Here is a 20,083-nt window from a genome sequence, read left to right as displayed (position 1 = left end):
GTACAAATACGGAGTTTCTTTTCACTTAGCATCGGCTTAAGTCTGCACACTTCGATGAACATTTTTTCTTGTTTGTTGGATGCAAGCAAAAAAGCGCAGTTCCTTGTGGCTTATCCAAGAAATATTAGCCCAATGTGATTAAAAAGAAAGTAATGCAGATGCGATACCCATAACAAGGTCTGCTGGGTAGCAAGAGATGCAACCAACTAGTTGCAATCGTATTTTTCAGTTGTGTTAGGAACTCAAAGCACTCTAAGCACAATCAGGACATTTCCTCCACACAGGCTAGGTCTGAGACTTTTAAATTTTAAGCTTATGAAACACCCAGCTTTAGGACATTAACCAAATTTCTAGACATGTATAGAGAGATGCAGTTGGAACTGCATTGTGATGATTAAAACAAAAACAAAATCAGGCAATCTTTTGAATATCTCTAAACATCTAAACATCTGCAGTATTTCCAGGAGTGCAGTCTTTTATCACAGATGTCTGTCCGTTTAAAATCACAGAATCACAGAATCACAGAATGCTTAAGGTTGGAAGGGACCTCTAGAGACCATCTAGTCCAAATATTTCTTTGCTAAAAAAAAAAAAAAAAAAAAAAAAAAAAAAAACAGTAAAGGTCCACATTGCACCTTGAATCACATACTGGAGTCAAATGGAGTCTTTTGCTTAAATGTGCAAACAAATAAAATGTCTTTGCTTGCAGACAAATGACACTATGTGGTTCTCCTATTCAGCCTAAGAGGAAGATCTGATAAATCCTGGCAGAAGATGTTCAAGGAATGCTGAGATGCTTCAGGAAGTCCTACACCTAATTCAGGGAATAACACTCATCCCTGTGACATGTAATAAAACCTTTTATCTCAGTCCAGCTAGGAAGAGTGCTGGAGCTGTAAAACTGAGATTAGATTTTGTGTATTAGGACACATTCAATAAATTCTCCTTTGATTTTAAAAGCATATGGTAGTCCTCATTAAATATTGCAAGACCTCCCCTGAACTTTTCTACTCCTCTTTTCTTCGCTATCCAGTCATACTTGAATGCTTTTAACAGATAAGTTTTGGGTAGAAAATGTGATAGAAGATGTTATTATTTATTGTTTTATCATTTACAAACATGAATTAGAGTAATAGAATATGCATTTTCAAGAGCTTGTATAAACCTTGGAAATTTTTAATTCTTTTTATTCATATAACCTGTAACTACAGACTTCCATGTCTTCAGGGAAAGAAAAAAAAAATAGTCTTCTGCTCCTTAAGTTATTTCAGCTTAAGAAATGCCATCCAGAAGTGTTTTAAGAGCAGATTGCAATTTCCAGCTGGAAAGCAGTTGGTAGCTAAATCGGGAGCCTGTAGTGGACACTGTCTAAGTGGATGGCTGTGACAAAAATTAGAACAATTTCAAATTCTAGAGTAAACAATTCTGACCTTCTAAATGGAGCAGCTGCAAGGTTTCATTTAACTGATGAGGGGGAAGGTTCTCAGCTGGAGTGAATTAGTGTGGCTTCACTGAAGTTGATGGATTTAAAGCAATTTACCTCGACTACATTTCTGTCCCCAGAAGTCTAGTCTTTTTTATGCATTTAAGTGTAACAGCATAAATTTGGGATAGAGACATCATCTGACTAGAAATACGCCATTTATTCTGTGTAAAAATTGGTATTTTCTTCTCTGTTAAAAAAATCCAAATAAAAAGGTGTTGATATACTGCAAATCATTCTAGATTAGGGTAAGGTAGGTTTTTAGGTTTTTATATAGGAAGGTTTTTATATAGGTTTTTATTTGAGGAAGCTGAGTTTAGAGAAATTCAGCTGTAACTATTTATCTCTTTTTTTTTTCTCTTTCTTTTTTTTTCTCCAGCAAATTGCCACATTTCTGTGATTGCAACTAGCTGTGTCTTACTGTTAGAGTGACATTTGCACCTTTTTTCACAAAGACAAGAAACAGCTTTAACACAACGTTGTCCTAAGGCCATGACCAAAAGTGATGACCAAAGTATTGAAGTTTTATGTTTGTATGTGTATTTATACTAAGGCTTTTTTGTAGAGTGAGAGAGAGCCTAGAGAAACTTGCAAGGTTGCTAAGATTCAATGCCTGATCTTAAATTTATAAAGTGTGTTCCGTATTATACAGTAGGAAGAAAGTAAATTACTCTAAAACTCTGCAAAAATATCATGCCCTGGAGGAACAGAAAAGACTTTTGGGAGAGCTTGTTAAAAAATAGATGCTCTTACATCAGTAATATTTTTAAGTTCTCTGGGAGAAAATCACCCAAAACATGTACAATTGGCCCTACATTCAATCTCTGGGCTGAACTTCAGGAGGGCTGGATCTTCTTGTAGTTGGTGAGAGAAGGTTTCATCTCGTGTCACTTAGTCACTTAAGAATTAACCAACTCGATACCGTAACACTGTGTCCATTTATCCTTACTATAGCTTCTAATGTTGGTTTTCTTTCCTGTCCCTGCCCTGCAAAAAAAAAAAAAAAAAAAGAGTTGATTTTTTTTTTTACCTAATCAAACTCATTGTGATTTTTATGTTACCCTTGTCTAGACAATCTCACAAACTGAAAATCACATAGGCTGCTTTTGCAGCATTTTTGTTACCTCAATATACTGAAAAAGTCACTTTTGGCTAGTAGCTAAGGGAAAAACAACACAGTGACCTTGGTAAGTCTAATTCATAAATATGCCAAAATATTCCACACATAAATGAAAATAATAATAATAATGACATTCTCAAGAATGAAAATGGTCTGCATTTTCAGCAATCTCTAATATTAATCTAACTATTCATTTTTCAAAACATTTTTTAAGGAAGCTGAGATACCAATATACAATAATGGGTTAATATCAATTTAGTTATAATAAATATTATTTAGGAGTTAAAACAGTTAGGCCCTAATCTTAACTGGGCTCTTTCAAGCAAACTGTTGTCATTGAGAACATTTCTGATAGCTCTTAGGCATTGCTGTGAGACAAGTAATAATTATAACCACAAATTGGGCAAAGCAACAAAACCAGGAGCAACAAACTGACCACAGTCAAGTGCTCGAATTCTCACAAATTTGCCTTTTTGTGAGTGGACAGGAGGCAGAACAAGGCACACGTGGCTTATATTAAACACACCACTTGGTTCAGCCCTGGAGGGTACTCGGGACCTTGTGGCGATGTGGACTAAACTACTTTGTTTTTTTTCTTTCCCCCATTTATGCAAAATTCCCCCTTGCTTTCCCCCCAAGAGGGGAGGAATGCTTAAGAGGAAACTGGAGCAGACAAATTAAAATTCAGTGTTAAGATGGCACAGAAGCAATTACAGAGCCTCCTATCTAGTTGCTGTCTTGGAGTAAATGCTAAAAAAGAAAATCATTTATAGGTACAAATTTAAAATATGGATGAAACCACTGACTTGAGTGGAATATAATTCACATTCACACCATGTTCTTAAGAGCTTTACCTACCATTTCAACATTTTTTAAAAAATTAATTTTGGGATGTTTTCTTCAGCTCATATATAGGGAGACCTCACAACTTTTCTAAAATATGTTTTGCTGACCAACCTCCCCTGCTGACATCTAACAGCAAAATTTTGCCTCTACTTTGTCTGTCAGGATGTGTGAGGTGGCCTTCTCCTGACCCAAAATAAGTCTTCTTAACCTGTCAGCAGAAGACTATGTATTGGTATGTTTCAACTAAGCTTTCTGCTAGAAAGCATTGATGCAGCTTGTGTCTGTCGTCCAAAATGTTCTCCTCTTAGTACTAAGCCTCCGTTCATCACTTTTAAAAGAGCTGTTGAACATGAGCACAGCTTTTAAAGAGTGATGGTGCTGAGCATTTAAAAGAAAATATTAGGACCGATATATTTTTGAGCGGCAATTTACGCCTTAATAAAAAGTACTGTGGTATTGAATTCTGAATAAACTGTAAATAATGGAACCATCTACCTAGGGGATGATGAAAATATAAAAGTATTTCAAAGCACGGTAGCTTTTGGATCAATAGATAATCTTTCTACCTGTCTCCTAGAGGCTAAATTACTCTATAAATGACAATGAGGAAGTCTTGGACATGCAACTTGTAATACACCCTGAGCTCTCCTAGGCATTTTGGCTTATACCTTAAGCAATGGGAAGACAGAGGAACATGTGAAAACAGTGGTCCCAAAATGTCCTGCACAGTTTTTTTTTAAAACAAACAAACAAAAACAGTGATAATTGACAAGTCATACTGAGCTTCTACACTAGGCATTTTAAAGGAAAAGGAAATTAATTTTCTTACGAACTGTTCCCAAGTCTCTCTCGTTAGGTTCATATACATGGCCTTTGTACATGAGATGTTATTTCTGCACTCCATTCCCTTCCTCCTGTAGGTTACTGTTGTCAAGTCCGGTCATCCATCTCCTGAAAAAGGAGATTAACTGTTCATAATAACATAATAACGTAACAACGTGTTCAGAGCAATGGTTTTGCATCTTATATGACTGTAGCTAATCCTTGTAAATCCCTCTGTGCACGTAAGAATATTCATTATCATAATACTAAGCCCTCCCTCTAATAGTGGTAGCAATTTTAGGCATTCCATGTGCTGAAAGTTCAGAAGTTTTCTGAACTCTTACGATTTCCATTTCAGGGTATCTAGAAGTATTCAAAACTGGCAGGAGGGTTCTGGTTGAGAGCATCTTCTTTCCACAGTGTCTGTGTCTCATCCCAAAGTCACTGTGTCTCTAGGCTGATTGGCCTGATTGGCCTTTTCCTGATTCTGGGATGCTCTCCAGGGTTGAAAACAAAAATCCTGTAAGTACTTCATGCTGGTCAAAAGAATTTCCTAATGAGCAAGTTTGGGTATATACGTGTCCTCAATAGTTGTGAAAATATTGGAGAGAGTTTTATTTTACTGCAGCAATATAAGCTGTGAACAGCTCATGCAAAGGAAAAAGAGGAGGGAGAAAAAGAAATCTTTTTTAAAAGGGAAAACAGTGCTTTATCTTAGGAAAGATCATTCTGGCAGATGGTGAAATTTCTTAACATAATTATGTGGTCTTGGTTATTACTCTATTTATTTCCCTTCCAAACTAAATGAGATTGGAGTTCCTAATCTAACTATGCACTTGCCTTAATATTACACAGGTTCTCTTTGGGGCTTTTTAGATTTCATTTAATATAGGGAGCACAGTGCTTATATTCTTTATTTGTTCTATAGATTAGGAAATATAGGTGTCAGTGATTGAGACTAGGCATTTCTTACAACAAAATGATGGTAATTTGATTTCTCCAGGTCCTTATTAACTGGACATGTGTATGCTGAAAAGTTACTCAACTTCTAAATGCAAGTGGCAAATCGGGCTTAAAAAAATGCTTGAAAAATAAATCCAGGCAGCTGGATCTCACTTTGCTGGCCCAGGGAATGAGGCTGCAGCCTTGGGGCAGAACTGTAATGGAAATCCCTTTTTGACCTAGCAGACTGCGTAGGAAGCACAGCCCCTGGCCAGCAGCCCTTTGAAATTAGCTCTTCCTGATAAGCTGAAAATAAATCAGGCAGGCAGGGAAAAGCTCTAAGGAAACTAGGAAGGCAGTAACATGGCCTGGGAGAATTATCAGGAAATATGCTGAATAAAAAAAAAAAAAGCAGCATGCAAACATTGTTAGCAGTCACTCACGGTCAGGATATTCAATAATTAGGCTATTCTCCCATTAAAAAAGTTCTCCTTCCTATGCCATGAGTTGGCACGAGTGTAGATGTAGGAGCTCTGAATGCCGATATTTTGGCCAACACATTCGAGGAATGAAATGTATTTTTCTTTCTTCTCCTATCGTCCCAATGCCAGGAGCTCCTTTTTACTTCCTTTTTATCCCGCCCCCAATCTTTCTTCCCATCATACAAAAAGCTTAACAGAGAAATTACATGAGGTTTAATGCAAGCTTTTTTTTTTTTTTTTTTTTTTTTTTTCCAAAAACACAGGAAACTGCTAAATCCTTTCCATCTCTTCTAGGAATGGAGGCCGAAAATTTAGCACTGAGCAACATTAATATAAGCATATTTAAGGACTTAAATAAATAAACTTTAATAAACTTATATTTTCAGCACAGAGCAGATGGTGTTTGACAGACCTGCCTGAAGCTATGCAACATCACATGCCATGCTATTTATTTTCCAATAATGTGATTTACTAAACAAATTTCTCCTTTTTAGAAATTACACAGTGAAGGAAGGGTTTTGCAACAGGAATATAAAGCAAAAAAACACTTTACAAGTAACAGGTGATGTGCATTCAAGCTAAAGGACACCAAAAATTCCTGTAGAACAAATAATCATGCAGCACAGGAGCACAGCCTCTAAGATTTCAGCTGTATTCATAACGATTCAAGAAAATACTGTTATGGAGAGGCTCAAGAGCTGGATCTGAGTGCACGTTGTTTGGCAGCTCGTTCCCCAGCATTGGCTCAGACCAGTTAGCATCTCAGATTTGGCATAGGCATGGTTTGGGCAATTGCATGGAGTAGGGATGCTTTTCAATAAATAATATAGATGAGGCTTTTCTCTACTTTGGAGTGAAAAGTGTCTGGCTAGATGGACGTGTTGGGTGGTCTAAGGGCCACTAAGTGGTCCCCAGTTTGTTTTTATTGAGCAGTAGGGTGTACCTAATGGGTCACTCTTCATGCAATTTAAAACTAGACAAAAGAGCAATAGGATAAATTTGAAAAGGGGCTTTGATGCTAAATATAAGAGGTTGAGATGTAAGATGCTGGCTCTGTCTATCAGTTTCCTCCAAATGCCAAAGACCAATTCAGAAAAGGCTAAGCTGAAAGCCTAACTCCCATATTCTGACTCAGTCTCTCAAAACTTCTGTCCTTCCTCCATTTACCTTTCAGGCAAGGTAGGGAGTCTTTGCTCCTAAACTTATCACGTGCCTGATTTATTCACTAGCATTGCTTCCCATAGCAATGACCCTTCAAAGAGTTGTATAAGTGCTTGATCTTGCAAGTGGTGAGTGCAAGTTACATTTGTCCTGCACAAGCTCAGAGAAGAATTGTTAGCTAGTTATTTTGTTTGATAACTATAACCAAAATACCTTAAATGCCATGGGTTTTGCTTTTTAATTATTCACATTGTGTTAGTATTCACTGTAATTTGCACCTCTTGTCAAACCATACTCTGTTTTTTGAGGGGAAAAAAGAAAGGCCATCCTTGCCCCAGAAATAAATATCCTAAAATATTCTGTGTGGTGGCAGATTTTCCTGTAGGTGTATGGATCAAAGCTGAAATACTGAGAAGGAAGGAAAGAATTTAAACAATATTACAGAAATTAAATTATTTGACTGGGAAATGAAGCATCCTCAAACGCTAATGTTGCCAAGGATACTTGCTGCAGCTAGTCCACAGCACGCAGCCAGAGTAATTGAATTTTTTTTAGAATAAAACATTATAGCCAAGCAGACCAGGAACCTGGCTGAAAGTAGTTCATCTGCTGCAGCATTTCAACAGTGAGGATGGCCCTGCAATACCCGACGTAGCTGCCCCAGGCTGTCTCATTTTTACTGTGGCATTTCAGCCTGCAAAGCTATAGACTGTGTGTGTGTATGACAGCTGCTGCCTTGGACAACATACCAGGGACTGATTTCAGGACATCTAAACCCAAAAGGACGTGCTGCAAGTGTGTAGGCTGAAGAGCCATAGTTTATTATCAGGGGACCAGCAGACCTCTCTTTAAGGATAAGCGCAAGAAGAGGGAGCATAAGCAGGTTACAGGGATGCATCTTCTTGCATAAAATATTTTTTTTCTCTCTGCTTTCCGGTGTCAGTTTGCGTCGTTAACTTCTGTGAATTTGTAAGAGGTTCTTGTTAGATAGCTAAGAGGGAATTTTATGGTTTATACTAAATGCTGTGAGCATTTGGTATTGTTATGTCTGAATTTCTAAAGAAAAAAAGGGGGTTTTACATTCATCCAAATGCTCATAAATGCCTAGGCCTCGTATAGTAATTAAAATTACACATGTAATTAAAATTACATTCACTGAAATGAATGGTTAAAGTGGAGCACTGCAAGACCATTAGTGATAGGGCAGGTGTAACGGGCACCCCACCCAAAGGGGAGTTCTCCATTGATCCCAGCATAGGCTACTAAGCTCAGCTGGAATTAGCAAATCATTCTTAATCGGATGCACAGAACAATTCTAAATAGGAAGAGTTTTTAAAAAGCACTGGGCAAGAACGGGCATTGCAGGAAGAATGGATGAACATTGTGATTCTGGTTAAAGAGCAATCAAAGGGAGTTCAATGTGCAAAGAGATGTTATGAACCTTTAGTCCTCTCTGTCATGTAGCTGACAAAGTCACTTCAAGCTTTCCGCACTGTGCTACCTACAAACTATATTTTTTCATAAATTGTGAGCCACAAAACTTATTTTTTTCCACCCTTTTTAGTCTTCATGAGGATTTTTGCTTTGAGCCTTCCTGCAGGAAAGTGTTTTAAGTGGAAGTCATCTTTATACTGCACCTAACATCTGCTGCTATGTGTCCTGTCGCAGGCGTAAGGACCATTTTCCTTCTGTCCTCAAGCTGTGTTGCTGCTTATTATCATGTTTAACAGTCCTGGTGCCTGGCAGGCTGGAGATTAGAGACTCTTAATATTCGTTTTATACTGAAAGGTCTCGCCAGATTTTTGGAGCACGGGCTATAATATATGCACATAATATATTGATGGAAAAGTCCTGAACTCTCCAGTGAGTCACCTTAATCTTTCGTCTTATCGTTTTAGGGCTGTTTTAAAATAATCTGCAGTGCCCCCATGCATAAACATGTTTAAAACATGGCATTGAAAATAAAGGCTTAATGGAAGCAAATAAAAAGCAATGCATAGATTTCTTTTCATATATCTGTACTGTTAAAAAAAGATACATGTTTTGGAGGATGTTCTCCTTTAACTCCATAATTTCTTTTAAAACAGACTGGGCGGAAGGAGAAGGGGGACCCACTGAACATTGCTATCGACAAGATGACCAAGAAAACGCGAGACCTTCGAAGACAGGTAATCTATGGATTTTGTAATGCTTCTTCAGGAAAGTTGCTGCTTTACAAATTCAGGCTGATTTTGTCACTTATCAAAGTATAAAGAATTCATGCCTTTATTTATTTGCATTGCACTCGACATTAAACAAAGGATCTCTCCTTAGGGTGAGTTACATATCCAACCCCCAACACTCCCAATATCTGGGAAGGTGAGCAGATTGTCCAGACCTTTGCTTCCAAGTATCCCTAGTCTTAAAAACAGTGGCATATGTGCTTATTTGTATTTATACAAATACTCACATTGCAATGACACTAAGCAGCATATAAAAATGGTTGTAAGAACAGAATATTTTCAAAAAACTTCTAGGTGCATTATTAAATGAAGGTGCTGTGAGTCTAGGGATAAGATTGATAAACAGCAGTAAAGCATAGTTTCAGCCAGAAAGGCTGGCTTTCTCATATTGCTTTTATCTTTGCACTTGGTAATAAGACAAGAAGATTTGTTCACAAAGCTCGAGATGGAAAATAACAGAAGGAATATTGGAAAACCAGAGAGAGAAATGCAGTATGTGTTTCACTTTCAAAATTACTTCGTATTACCCTTTTTTTGGGCCTCTTTTTTCCTCTTTTAAGATGATCCCAATTCTGCATATTTTCCATGAAAAAAAAAAAAAAAGACCACTGACCAATAAAAGTTTAACTCTGTAGAAATACTCCCAAACACACAAATCTGCAATAACAAACAAGGACTTTAGTGTACCTGCAGGTACCTATTGAGGTGATAGAGTGGCATCTACGGACATTTTGGAGTCAATGCTCTGTGCCTCCAAAATTCAGCCCATTTCACTTGTCGACAAGCTCTCAACGGATGCGCTCCAGGAGAGCAGTCCCAGGGTTTATTTCTCCAAATGATAAAACTATTGCAACGGGCTGGCAGCCTACACGAATCATCAGCTCCCATGGATGAAGCCTGGCATCACATCTGCGACTCGGCTAACGGCAGAAGAAGGAGCTCTGCGGCTCCGACCTCCAAATTTGTGGCGTCCTCGCTTCTGCAGTGGCGTTTGCACCATGTGTTGCCTCCCACCTCTGTTCTCACCGCTCAGAGGAAATAGCAGACTAACACATGCGGCTCTGCGCTGCGCGAGGCTCGCCGCGCTTGCCTGAATTACTCATCTCCAAAGCCAAATTTACTCTGAAACGTGATACAAAAGTGGCACCTTTCTTAATAAACGCTCTACTTTGAGGGTATATTCAGCCCCATGGGTGCCAAATTCAATTGTGAAATGTTGGAACCCTGTGTGTGGGTAAAGCGAAACATGCATTTAAATATTTTCCTGCTTGGAGCTGAAGCTTTTTATGGAATTTCTGTTTTTTTTTTATGTCCAGGTACAGCATATAGGAATAATTTTTTTTTAAGCTGTGGAAGTTGCTAGAAAAGTGATAAAAAATATATAACAATTGTGCTAGATTTTGCAAGTCTGTAGGAAGATGGAGTTTTCACAATCTCTCTTCTGACCTCAAATCATTATGCATTAGAATTACAGCCTCCATCCTCTTTCATTGTATATATAATCAACAGCATCCATTCTAGAGTCTACCCAAATCTGCCCCTAGACCCTCTCCCTGCCAAGTTTCTGATACATGGATGTCACTGAGGTCTTAATTTAATGGTTGGGAGGTTGAAATTCAAGAAGAAATGATCAGGAATTGTGGTAATGAAGAAAGTGTATATACTTCATTCAGTAGCCAAGAATCTTTGCTAGGCTTCAGTAGTCAACGACCTAAGACTGATTTTTCTTTCTCTGGACAGGTTACTTAGTTCTTTATTTCTGAGATTTTATTAGATTACTGAAAGAACACGTGGACAAGGGGAATGATTTGGGCTGGGACACAACGGTGCCGAAATTTCATCTTGCAATTTACAGCCACATCAATATTTCCCATTCTGATGGAATTACATTTTTTATACTCATCATTTAAACTCTCCTGGGCACTGGAAAACTATTATGGAGATCTTATTATATGTCTTAATATAAATTGCCAGTAAGAGCATTAACCTAAGTCAGACTGAGCAAGTTCTTAGAGGCAAGCGAGTCTCACCAGCCCGTGGCTCCCTGCTGCCATTTCTTGCTTTACCTTGAACAATTTAGAAAAAGCAGAGTTGTGTGTTGGATAACAAGCTATGCCAATTGGTGGGGGTTAGGGTGCTGGTGGGGTGCTGGCTCTTCTGCTGTCACCACCGCTGGTGTCACACCTGCTTGTGGTGCAACTGCTGTGACCGCTGTCCCTTTCCTGTGTTTTCTGGTCCTGTTGGTCTTGTTCCATCTGCATCAACTAGTTTCCCTACAAGGAAAAGTAGTGAAAACACCCATTTTCTCCTAAAGAGCAGATATTGCTATTAATTTTAACAGAGCAGCTTGTCTGCAGGAGAATGAAATCAAATAATTCCTTGATTCCTCTCTCTTTCTCCTGCTGCCCAATTCAAGCCAGACTAATACTTCATGTGCCACCAAATGAAGGAATTCTAGGGAAATAGAATTTTTAGAATAGAATAGAAGAATTTTTACCAGCAATTGCCAGCTTGTGCTGCACATGCCACGCACATGCAGCTGTTGAGAAGACATCAACCTCCTGCAGATTTAGGAGTATGTCATTGCTAATGCTAGTTAAAAATCTTTCATGGAATAAAAACTCATGAAATAAAAATTTAAAATAAAATGTTCATTTTCTTTTTAAAAAAAAACTAATAAATTGTGTTTATTTAGCCAGAAACATAGCTGTGAAAATAAAACAGATTTCTGCTTTAGACAACCACTTTTAATTTTATCAATATCTTGAATTTTTGGTTTTGAACATTAATATTTTTTCTAGCTTAGCTGTGCAAATATGGACATATATGTATATATAAATAAATATAAAAAATAAAATGAAAAACAAATTTTAAGAATTATCAAGAAAATTATCAATCATTTTAAGATGTTTTGGTCATAAAGCATTTTGAAATTTCCAGGTTTCATTCCAAAGTAGAACAAAGCAAAATTAAAAAATATATGTATATATATTAAAATGAAATTTTTTGTTCCCCTTGCAGTATTAGGCAATATGATTTTATAATAAAATACATGAATAGGACCGATGCACTGGGCTGTGTGTCTGTCTAATAGAAATTAAATTAAGGCCATTGTCATCTAAATCTATGCATTGCCTGCCATCTGATTACTGCTAAATCCTCTTAAGAAATGAGTTCCTGTGTCTCATCTAGTTCCTTTTGGAACCACAAATAAAAGGGAAAAAAGTCTTCAACATCCTCTTGGTAGCCTGTTGCTACCAAGGCCTGTTGGTAGAGAGGATAATGATTTTCAATATGAATAAAAATAAAATTTTCTAGATATGAAATATCTATGACTCTTCTCATGAGTTCATGGATTCTGTGGAATCTTCACTGCAGATTTCCCTCCGTAGGACTCTGACTGGTGTTACCTTTCTCCTACCCGCAGAAGTTCTTGTCAAAATTGTAGCTATTTTATGTTCTCAAGAGTATTCCTGGCTGTCAGATTTGTTTGAAATGGACCACTAGATTAACATGTATCAGAAAGAATGGGCAATACAAATGTAACGAGCGTCATTTCCTCGGAAAACCAGTCTAGACACAAAACTCTTCATGGTCAAGACATTTGTGATCTGCTGCTCTGTCTTTTCCTGTCTTCTCCCATGTCTTCTATATGCGTAACAACAGTTTGAATTAGATAAGTCTTTTTAATGTTCTTACCCCTATCTGTCCTATCTCTTTTTCTACCTCTTGAGAGGCAGCATCTCATTTTGCTCTTTATGCCAGTCAGTTCTGCTTAGATAAAGTTGTATTGCTACTCTTTATGAATACTATTCAAGATAAAAAAAAAAAAAACAACAAAACAACAACAACAACAAACAGATATTATTTAGCACTTTGGAGTCTGCTGAAGATTCACATAAACTCTAGAGAGCCTGTCAGAGTAAAAACTTCTAGTATTAGGCCATGCAATTAGACTAACAGGACACCTAAAACTGAAAAAAAAAAAAAAAAAAAGTTCAATTGGAGAAGATTTTATGGCATTTAACCCATACAATGCAAAATGTGATATGAATAGACACTTATATAATGTTTTCAATCTGTGGAGTCAAATCATTTTGCAGTATGTGAGCATTTGGCAGGAAAGCCAGGACTCTTTCCAAAAGAGGAAGCGTTATCACCATCCTTTTGGAGGCAAGCTACTTTCTTATATGTGGACCAGATGACTTGACAAGTGGTGTTGGGAGGGTCAGTGTCACCTAGAAAAGATATCTTCCACTCTTGAATCATGAACGTCTTAAGCTATATATTCATCCTCTCTCCATTCTGACATGCTTTACAAAGACAAGCAAACGCTACTGTCCAGTTTGCAGAATAACCTGAAACACAGAGAGATGAAGTTGTCCGTGAAGGTGAAGCCGCCTCAATGTAGATATTCTGCATTGTATGACCTTTAAGAGGCACACAGCATCTGTACATTCAGATAAGGCCCAAGGGAAGTGTGAGTGCTCAGGAGGAGGGAAAACAAAACTAAGAGGAAACCAGCAAGCCCCATTCAAATCAAACTGAATAAGTATTAGATAATCAATTACTTTTAGCTTGTTTGAGAAGGTGAACACAACACAACGTCCGATAAATAAAAGTCCATTAAAAATTAAAAAAAAAAAAAAAAAAAAAAAAAAAGAAGAAGAGAGATCGTAAAGGGAAAATTCACACCAGCTGATGTCAATTAGCTGGTTATCTAACAAAGCTGCCTTGCCTCAGCAGAGCATGTCCCTTTGGAAGGGTGGTTTGGAGTAAGAGACATACTTTGGAAACACACCCCTTTCTTCACAAATAGGGAGCCTATATGAGGAGATTTTTTTCCTAATTTAAGCACCTCCTAAGATAGAAGTCTGCAGGTAGGTTGTGTATCTGGTCTTTAGGGTAAAGCAACACCCCATAAACAGCTTCACTTCTAGGAGGGCTGGGGGAAGCAACTTCCCCTTATTACTACAAAAGTGGGTTTTGATGCCCTTTTTATTGCAGGGTTAAGACTAAATATCATGGTGGTGGCTTTATTAATTCATGATCTGTATAAATCAAGGAGATTTAAAAGCAGAGTGGTCATAAACCTTGCTTAACTCATATAGCCCTCTGAGAGTCTGTTAGAGTTTATCCAGTGTTTTGAAAATGCGAAGTAGCAGCAGAATATCAAAGAGAATTGTAACTTTAGCACTTAGTCTTACATGAAGACTTACTAAAGATTGATTTTTTTGTAAAGGCATAGTTGAGGTAAAATCATGTTTAGATAGATGACCTAGAGGCTCTCCTGTTAGGACTGTGTTACTTTACTGAAGATAAGCAAGGAAACCTGCAGTGGAATAGTGATATTGTCTCATTTTGTGATATGGGAATGCTTCTTGGAAACAATTTAGCATTTTCTAAAGTGAGCCAACCATAACTCAATCTGAATGTCTAACCTCAGGCCACCTGCAGCGTCAGCTGCTGCTCATTAGAAACTCATCACCTTTGCCTTGTTGCTTAATAGGTCATGCCTTCACCTGCAATGACTTCAGGGCACAGGGAGATCTGCAAGCTGTCTCACTAAGAGCAGTCCATCAACGCTTGCACGAATTTACTCCATGGTTATTTCTTCTATATGTTTAATACTGATGGGCTCGGTTGCCTCTGTTAGCCCTTTTTTATCCCCCCACCTACCAGCTTGGATGACGGTGTTCAGCAGGAATCTTGTGCAAGGCTGTGCAAAGCACAAGTAGTAATGCTCCATCTGATAAAGCTCTCTGCTCTTTCTTATAGTTGATCTTAAAAGCAAGAAGTAGGTGAATGTGGCATTAATCCATGTGAACTGGAAGAATTCTGCCACTTTGGTACGGCCTTCAGCCCTGCAGCCATGTTTTGGCTGCTATCACTTAAAAGACTTGTTGAGATATTTGCTTTACAAATTTTTAGTTTAGAGGAACATCCAAAGAGCTGTTCTCAGTACTAGGTGCAATGGGCTCCTTTTTTTTTTTTTTTTTAATGACACTTAAATGGATGATTTTTGAGTTGAATTTACTAGAGTGAATGCTTCTTTGTCTCCCTCAAAATGTATTTTTTTTCTAGATCTTTATTGCTGTGACATTGAGGTTTTTATGGTACTCTGAAGTGCTTCGGAGGAAATGGAGAGTGCTTTAATACTGCTGATTTACTCTTCCAGGCCTGCAGTAATTTCCTTACTGCCTAATTATAAGACTCAGTTTAATTTACCCTACACATAATGTTTACTGATGCACATATGGTACCATATTTCAAGAAATGATGCCCATATCAGGTTCTGTGCAGGGCTACAGTGCAGTACACTCATGAAATGAGGAAAATCTCCATCTGCAGCACTGTACTTGTGATGGATTTCTCTAGCGAAATGCAAAGAGCATTAGGGCAGTAGCTGTCTTTGCCTTTGGAAGTAGGGATCTGATAAGGATATGTTGGTATGAATCTTTCTTCTCCATCAGCCCTATGAAAAACCCAGCCCTCTGATTGCAGCATCACTTGGTTGAAAAATCATGAGCCAAAATATAGTGGCAAATATACTGCGCACAAGTAAGTTGCTGTATGTAGTTTGGCTGTGATTCCTCAAGTCCTGTAGCTCAGATGGACTTCACCAGATCCTTGTGTACGCGGAAGGAAGTCTAGAGCGTACCTATGATCACTGTGGGGAAGCATGCATGAAATTCTTCTCAACTTGTTTTAATAAGGGATGCTATAAGCATGAGGGAAGAAGCTTGTTGACAGCATATAATTTTGCTGCTAAAAAAGAAAAATGCATCTTGAGAAATTTCAATTCATGCAGCATTGTTTACCTTAAAGAAGCCTTTGTTTTGTAGTGCAAACCTGCAAGTGGCCTGTTGACAGCCTAACTAATTTACAGGAGCTTGAGTTTCTCAAGGTAGCTTTCAAATTTTGGTGTTGCCTATCAATAATGCAGTAGCAAGTTACAGACAAGTATAACCGTAGAATAAAATATAGTGCTTTTCCACTGACTCTTATGGTGCTGTCCTCCTAATGGATTTATAAGCAATGCGATAGAGTAGATGGAATTTAATTTCCAAATGGAGTTTTAATATTGCATTTGTTTTCTAATTGACATTTATTTTGTTCAGTAATATTAATTCTTAAGGACTCTTAAGAAGTCTTTAATGTTACTTGTTATGCAATCAGAAATACAAGAAGCTTTTCTTACCCCACCTCCAGTTATGCTTTCTAGATTTTGTTGCTGTAGAGAAATAACAACGTAATAAGACTAAACTTTTATATATATGTAGATAGATGGTAACGGACATAAATCAGTGATCTTTATAGATGGAGCTATGAGATAGGATCAACTCTTGACTTTGAGTGACTCTGGGGAAGGATGGTGATAATTCCATTTCTGCTGAACACAATTTTTAATCTTGTGTTTCAGCCACTTTCTTAGAACTTCAGTGGGATGGGTCTACAAAAGACCATATTCAGGTCTAAATTCTAAGACCATACTCAGGTCATATTCTGCCATATTCAGGGCTAAATCTCTGTCTCATGAACACTGATAATATTTATCATGACAGCCTGTTGGTGGGTAGTTCCAAACACACGTGTGATGCATGGTTGCACTATTATTCCTTTAAAGCTTAGTAGATGCAAGCAACTACATTTAAGTGAAGTTGCTATGCATGCTCATGAGTGTACAGTGAGAATAGCTTCATGAAGAGTTTTTATTGGCCATGTCTTTAGCATTTGTGACCAAACAGGTAGTTAACCTCCCCAAAACAACTCAGTCCCCAGCTTCTCTAACTCTTTGATTTAATATTTTGTCTCGGGTCCTGTTCAAATGATATTTAATGTATTGCAGCTGTCAGTATAAAAGGATGCTTAATCTATTTTTTTTATTTTTCTTTCTCATAATATTAGGATATTACAGTTCTAGATAGACATAAGGTAAGGCAGAGTTGTGGCCTTCTAATACGTATCTCTAATGAGTTTTCTCCCTGGTGATAAAATATAAAACTTCTGTGCTTTTATGTAACTAGTGATGTGGTTAGTGAGTCTCAGGCTCTTCCATGCCAAAAAAAAAAAAAAAAAAAAAGCTTTAGGCAATATAAACTTCTAAGTCACTAAAATTGACATAAACTTCTAAAGTACTCAAGAGTACAAAAAAATCAATGGGAATTAAGTATATAAGCACTTGGTAACTAAATTCTTCTGTGATTCTGGCCATGTACAATTCTGAGGATTTCCTTATAGTCATCTAATATCAGGAGGAACCTCTCCCACTTCTTAAATTTCTGGGAAAGCCTGTTCCTTCAAGTCTTTTTTCTTTAGTAAAATCAGGCCTTGCTTCTTCTTGTGTAGGAAAGTTTGAGTTTCTCCTCAGTAGAAAAAAGATCATACAAGGAGTTAGGGAGAAAATTCATAGAAAAGGTGAATAATCAATTGCTACAACGTTTCTTCAGAGTTGTAATTAAGCCTCAAATCTTTACGTAATAAACTTTGGAGGACTGTGGTTTAGGTCTACGAACCTTATTGCTCAGTTCTGAGCTCTTATTGCTCAGTTCTTTCGTGCTTAAGCTATCATTAAGGCAAAACTAATGCGTTATCATAACTATCCTCAAAATAATATCTTTTTTCTGTGGTTTATTACTTTTTTCAGTTACTTTCAGAGTTCAGATACCTATCACATTCGCAGATGATAGTACAGAGAATCAATCAAATATTAGGCTAAAAAAGTATGGCAATATTTTCTAATGGTCACTGTCTTTTTCTCCAGGCCTGTTTTGCAACATACTTGAAGGCTACTTATTTAGCTGCAAAAGAGACACTTTCTAATTTAACCTCTGCTGACGAAGTTAGGACCTGATTGGGAATACTTTCTTGTGGCAAATTGGGGTTTTGAAGCGGGGTTGGGATTGAGATGCTGGTTAAATGGAAGATGGCAAGGCCCAAGGCCTGCACTCATTGGTAGCCTCCTGTTATAGATAGCTTTATACCACTTTATTTGTGACAAAGCTTGGCAATCTGCTGGAGTCATTAATCTCCTGCTGTGACATTACCTTCCAGTGTCAGGATTAGGCATTTAATTCTCTACATGATTGTAAGCACTATTGAGACATTTTCGTTCAAAAAATTGTTATCTGCCCATGAAAAAAACTCATTTTGGTGGGCAGTTTAACCTCTTGGAGCTCAATTATTGCTGTGAATTGACAGTGATAAAGCAGAGCTAAACAGGGCTTGGGAAGGGGGGACACGGCGCTATCAAAAACAGCAGTTGACTCTGTGCACCATAAACTGCATAAATTGGCTGTACTGGAAAGGTATAAAATCTGCCTTGTGCTACACTGCTCATACTTAGACAACATATATTATTTATGGGTCTTGATACTTCATCTCCATATTGGTGTGCTGATCTGGTATGTTAATTGGTCATTTAGTTAGGACTTAATTTTTCTGTGGATAAAAGTAAAGGATTCTGTTAACTGAAGTTAAGTGCCTGCTATGGCAAATAAAGCTTCATGCAATAGAGCCTCCCCATATGTTGAGGCCACCTGTAATTTAAAAATTTGGAGGAAAAAAAGTTAAAACATTGTCTAAAGAAGCTAATTTGTGTCAGAATACAAGACAATATTGTCTTAATTTAATATGCCTATAATAAGTTTGGGTATGGTATTTTAAATGCAACAAAAAAGTAATTTTTTGTGACCATTTAAATTCAAATCTCATGTTTCTCAGTTTCCCCCTGAAAACGAGTCAGCTGTGTGAAACAATCTGCTTTGATTTTTTTTTTTTTTTTTTTTTTTTTGGAGGGGGGTGTTGGCTGGAATTTGTTGCAGTCCACAGGTGTGTATGAGAACCTCTCCTACAATGAGTTAAACTAATGAACAGCCCTAATTGGACTAAATAGACTGGTAATGCTGAGCTAATATTTTTGCATGTCTCACCTTGTACAGCTAATACTACCTTGCTGTAGTAGTGCCTTGCACTATCAGATGCACATCTTCTATTCCTGCTCCTGTAGCTGCTAATGGATGATTTTGCCAAGCCAGTGTTTATTGCCTGTGGTGATGGAGAGCAAAAATCTGTGCTCTCCTCCATCTACCAAAACCTGTTAACTATCACTTTTCAATTCATCATAAAGATGTCCCAAAACTCAGCTAATGGTTTCTAAAGAAGTTGCAATGAATGCTTGCAGGAGGGCTTGGAAGCATGCTGCTGTGGTGCATGAATACACTGACATAGGAAAAGAAGATTTGATTATTTTTCCTTAGCAAGCCAGGGACAGCCAGTTTTTTGATTTTGTTTGCCTCTTGTGACTCTGCCTTCTGCAGTGCAGTATACAGTTACCATTAGAAAGAGGTTATATGTTATTTGCTTGTTCTGAATCATATATAACTGCTATCTATTTACAGTGGTAAATCCCGAATTGCTGCTTAGCTGGTGGTGTTATTGTCTTTTTTTGATTTCGAATGTGTGGCTTTAAATGCTTAATTATGGTGCTTAATACTGAGGAAAATAAGCTGTGTATTTAACCCCCCACACTGATTGGTGGTGTGTTAACTTTAACCTTAATTAAAAGGTGAATTATTCAGTCAGTGAACACCACTATTTGAAACACCTCCTCTCCATGTAAGATGATGGACTTAAAAGTTTCAGATTCATTTAATATGTAATACTTATTCAGATGGTGGGTTTTATTGATACCTGCCAGTGCAAGTGGGTTTTAAGAGTTTTCCTGGAGGGTGGGATTGATCCCACATGATTCTCTAATACTTACATTTAGGCTTTTCTAAGTCTAGGGTACCTAGAGAGTAAGTAAACTGTAGGGTTTCCAAAGAAACTCCAAAAAATTTTAAAGTGAGGCATTTAAGTGCAATGCATCTACAAATTCCTTACTCAGGGCACTATAAATCTGCCACTACTGTATATTAACTGTGTGGTGCAGCTTGGGTTTCACAGTGCAACGGCAACTATGTGGCATTCTCTGAAAATTAAATATTTTTACAACATTTTGGTG

General features: G+C 37.5%; 1 protein-coding gene across 3 annotated transcripts in view; it reads left to right on the top strand.

Moving 5' to 3' along the window:
• Window positions 1-20,083, top strand: part of CTNNA2 (catenin alpha 2) — a 395,828-nt gene that overhangs the window by 281,459 nt on the left and 94,286 nt on the right. For all 3 annotated transcript variants that reach the window (XM_088524973.1, XM_088524972.1, XM_088524970.1), the window contains one exon: window positions 8,944-9,024. In XM_088524973.1, coding sequence (XP_088381099.1) covers window positions 8,944-9,024 — 81 coding nt within the window. The remainder of the gene's footprint in view (window positions 1-8,943; window positions 9,025-20,083) is intronic.

This window comes from Tinamus guttatus, unplaced genomic scaffold (genome assembly GCF_059628265.1).
Source record: "Tinamus guttatus ecotype Peru unplaced genomic scaffold, ASM5962826v1 Tinamus_guttatus_pri_ptg000218l, whole genome shotgun sequence".
Lineage (NCBI taxonomy): Eukaryota > Metazoa > Chordata > Aves > Tinamiformes > Tinamidae > Tinamus > Tinamus guttatus.
Note: the sequence above shows the minus strand (reverse complement) of the source record. Positions and strands in the feature narration are given on the sequence as shown.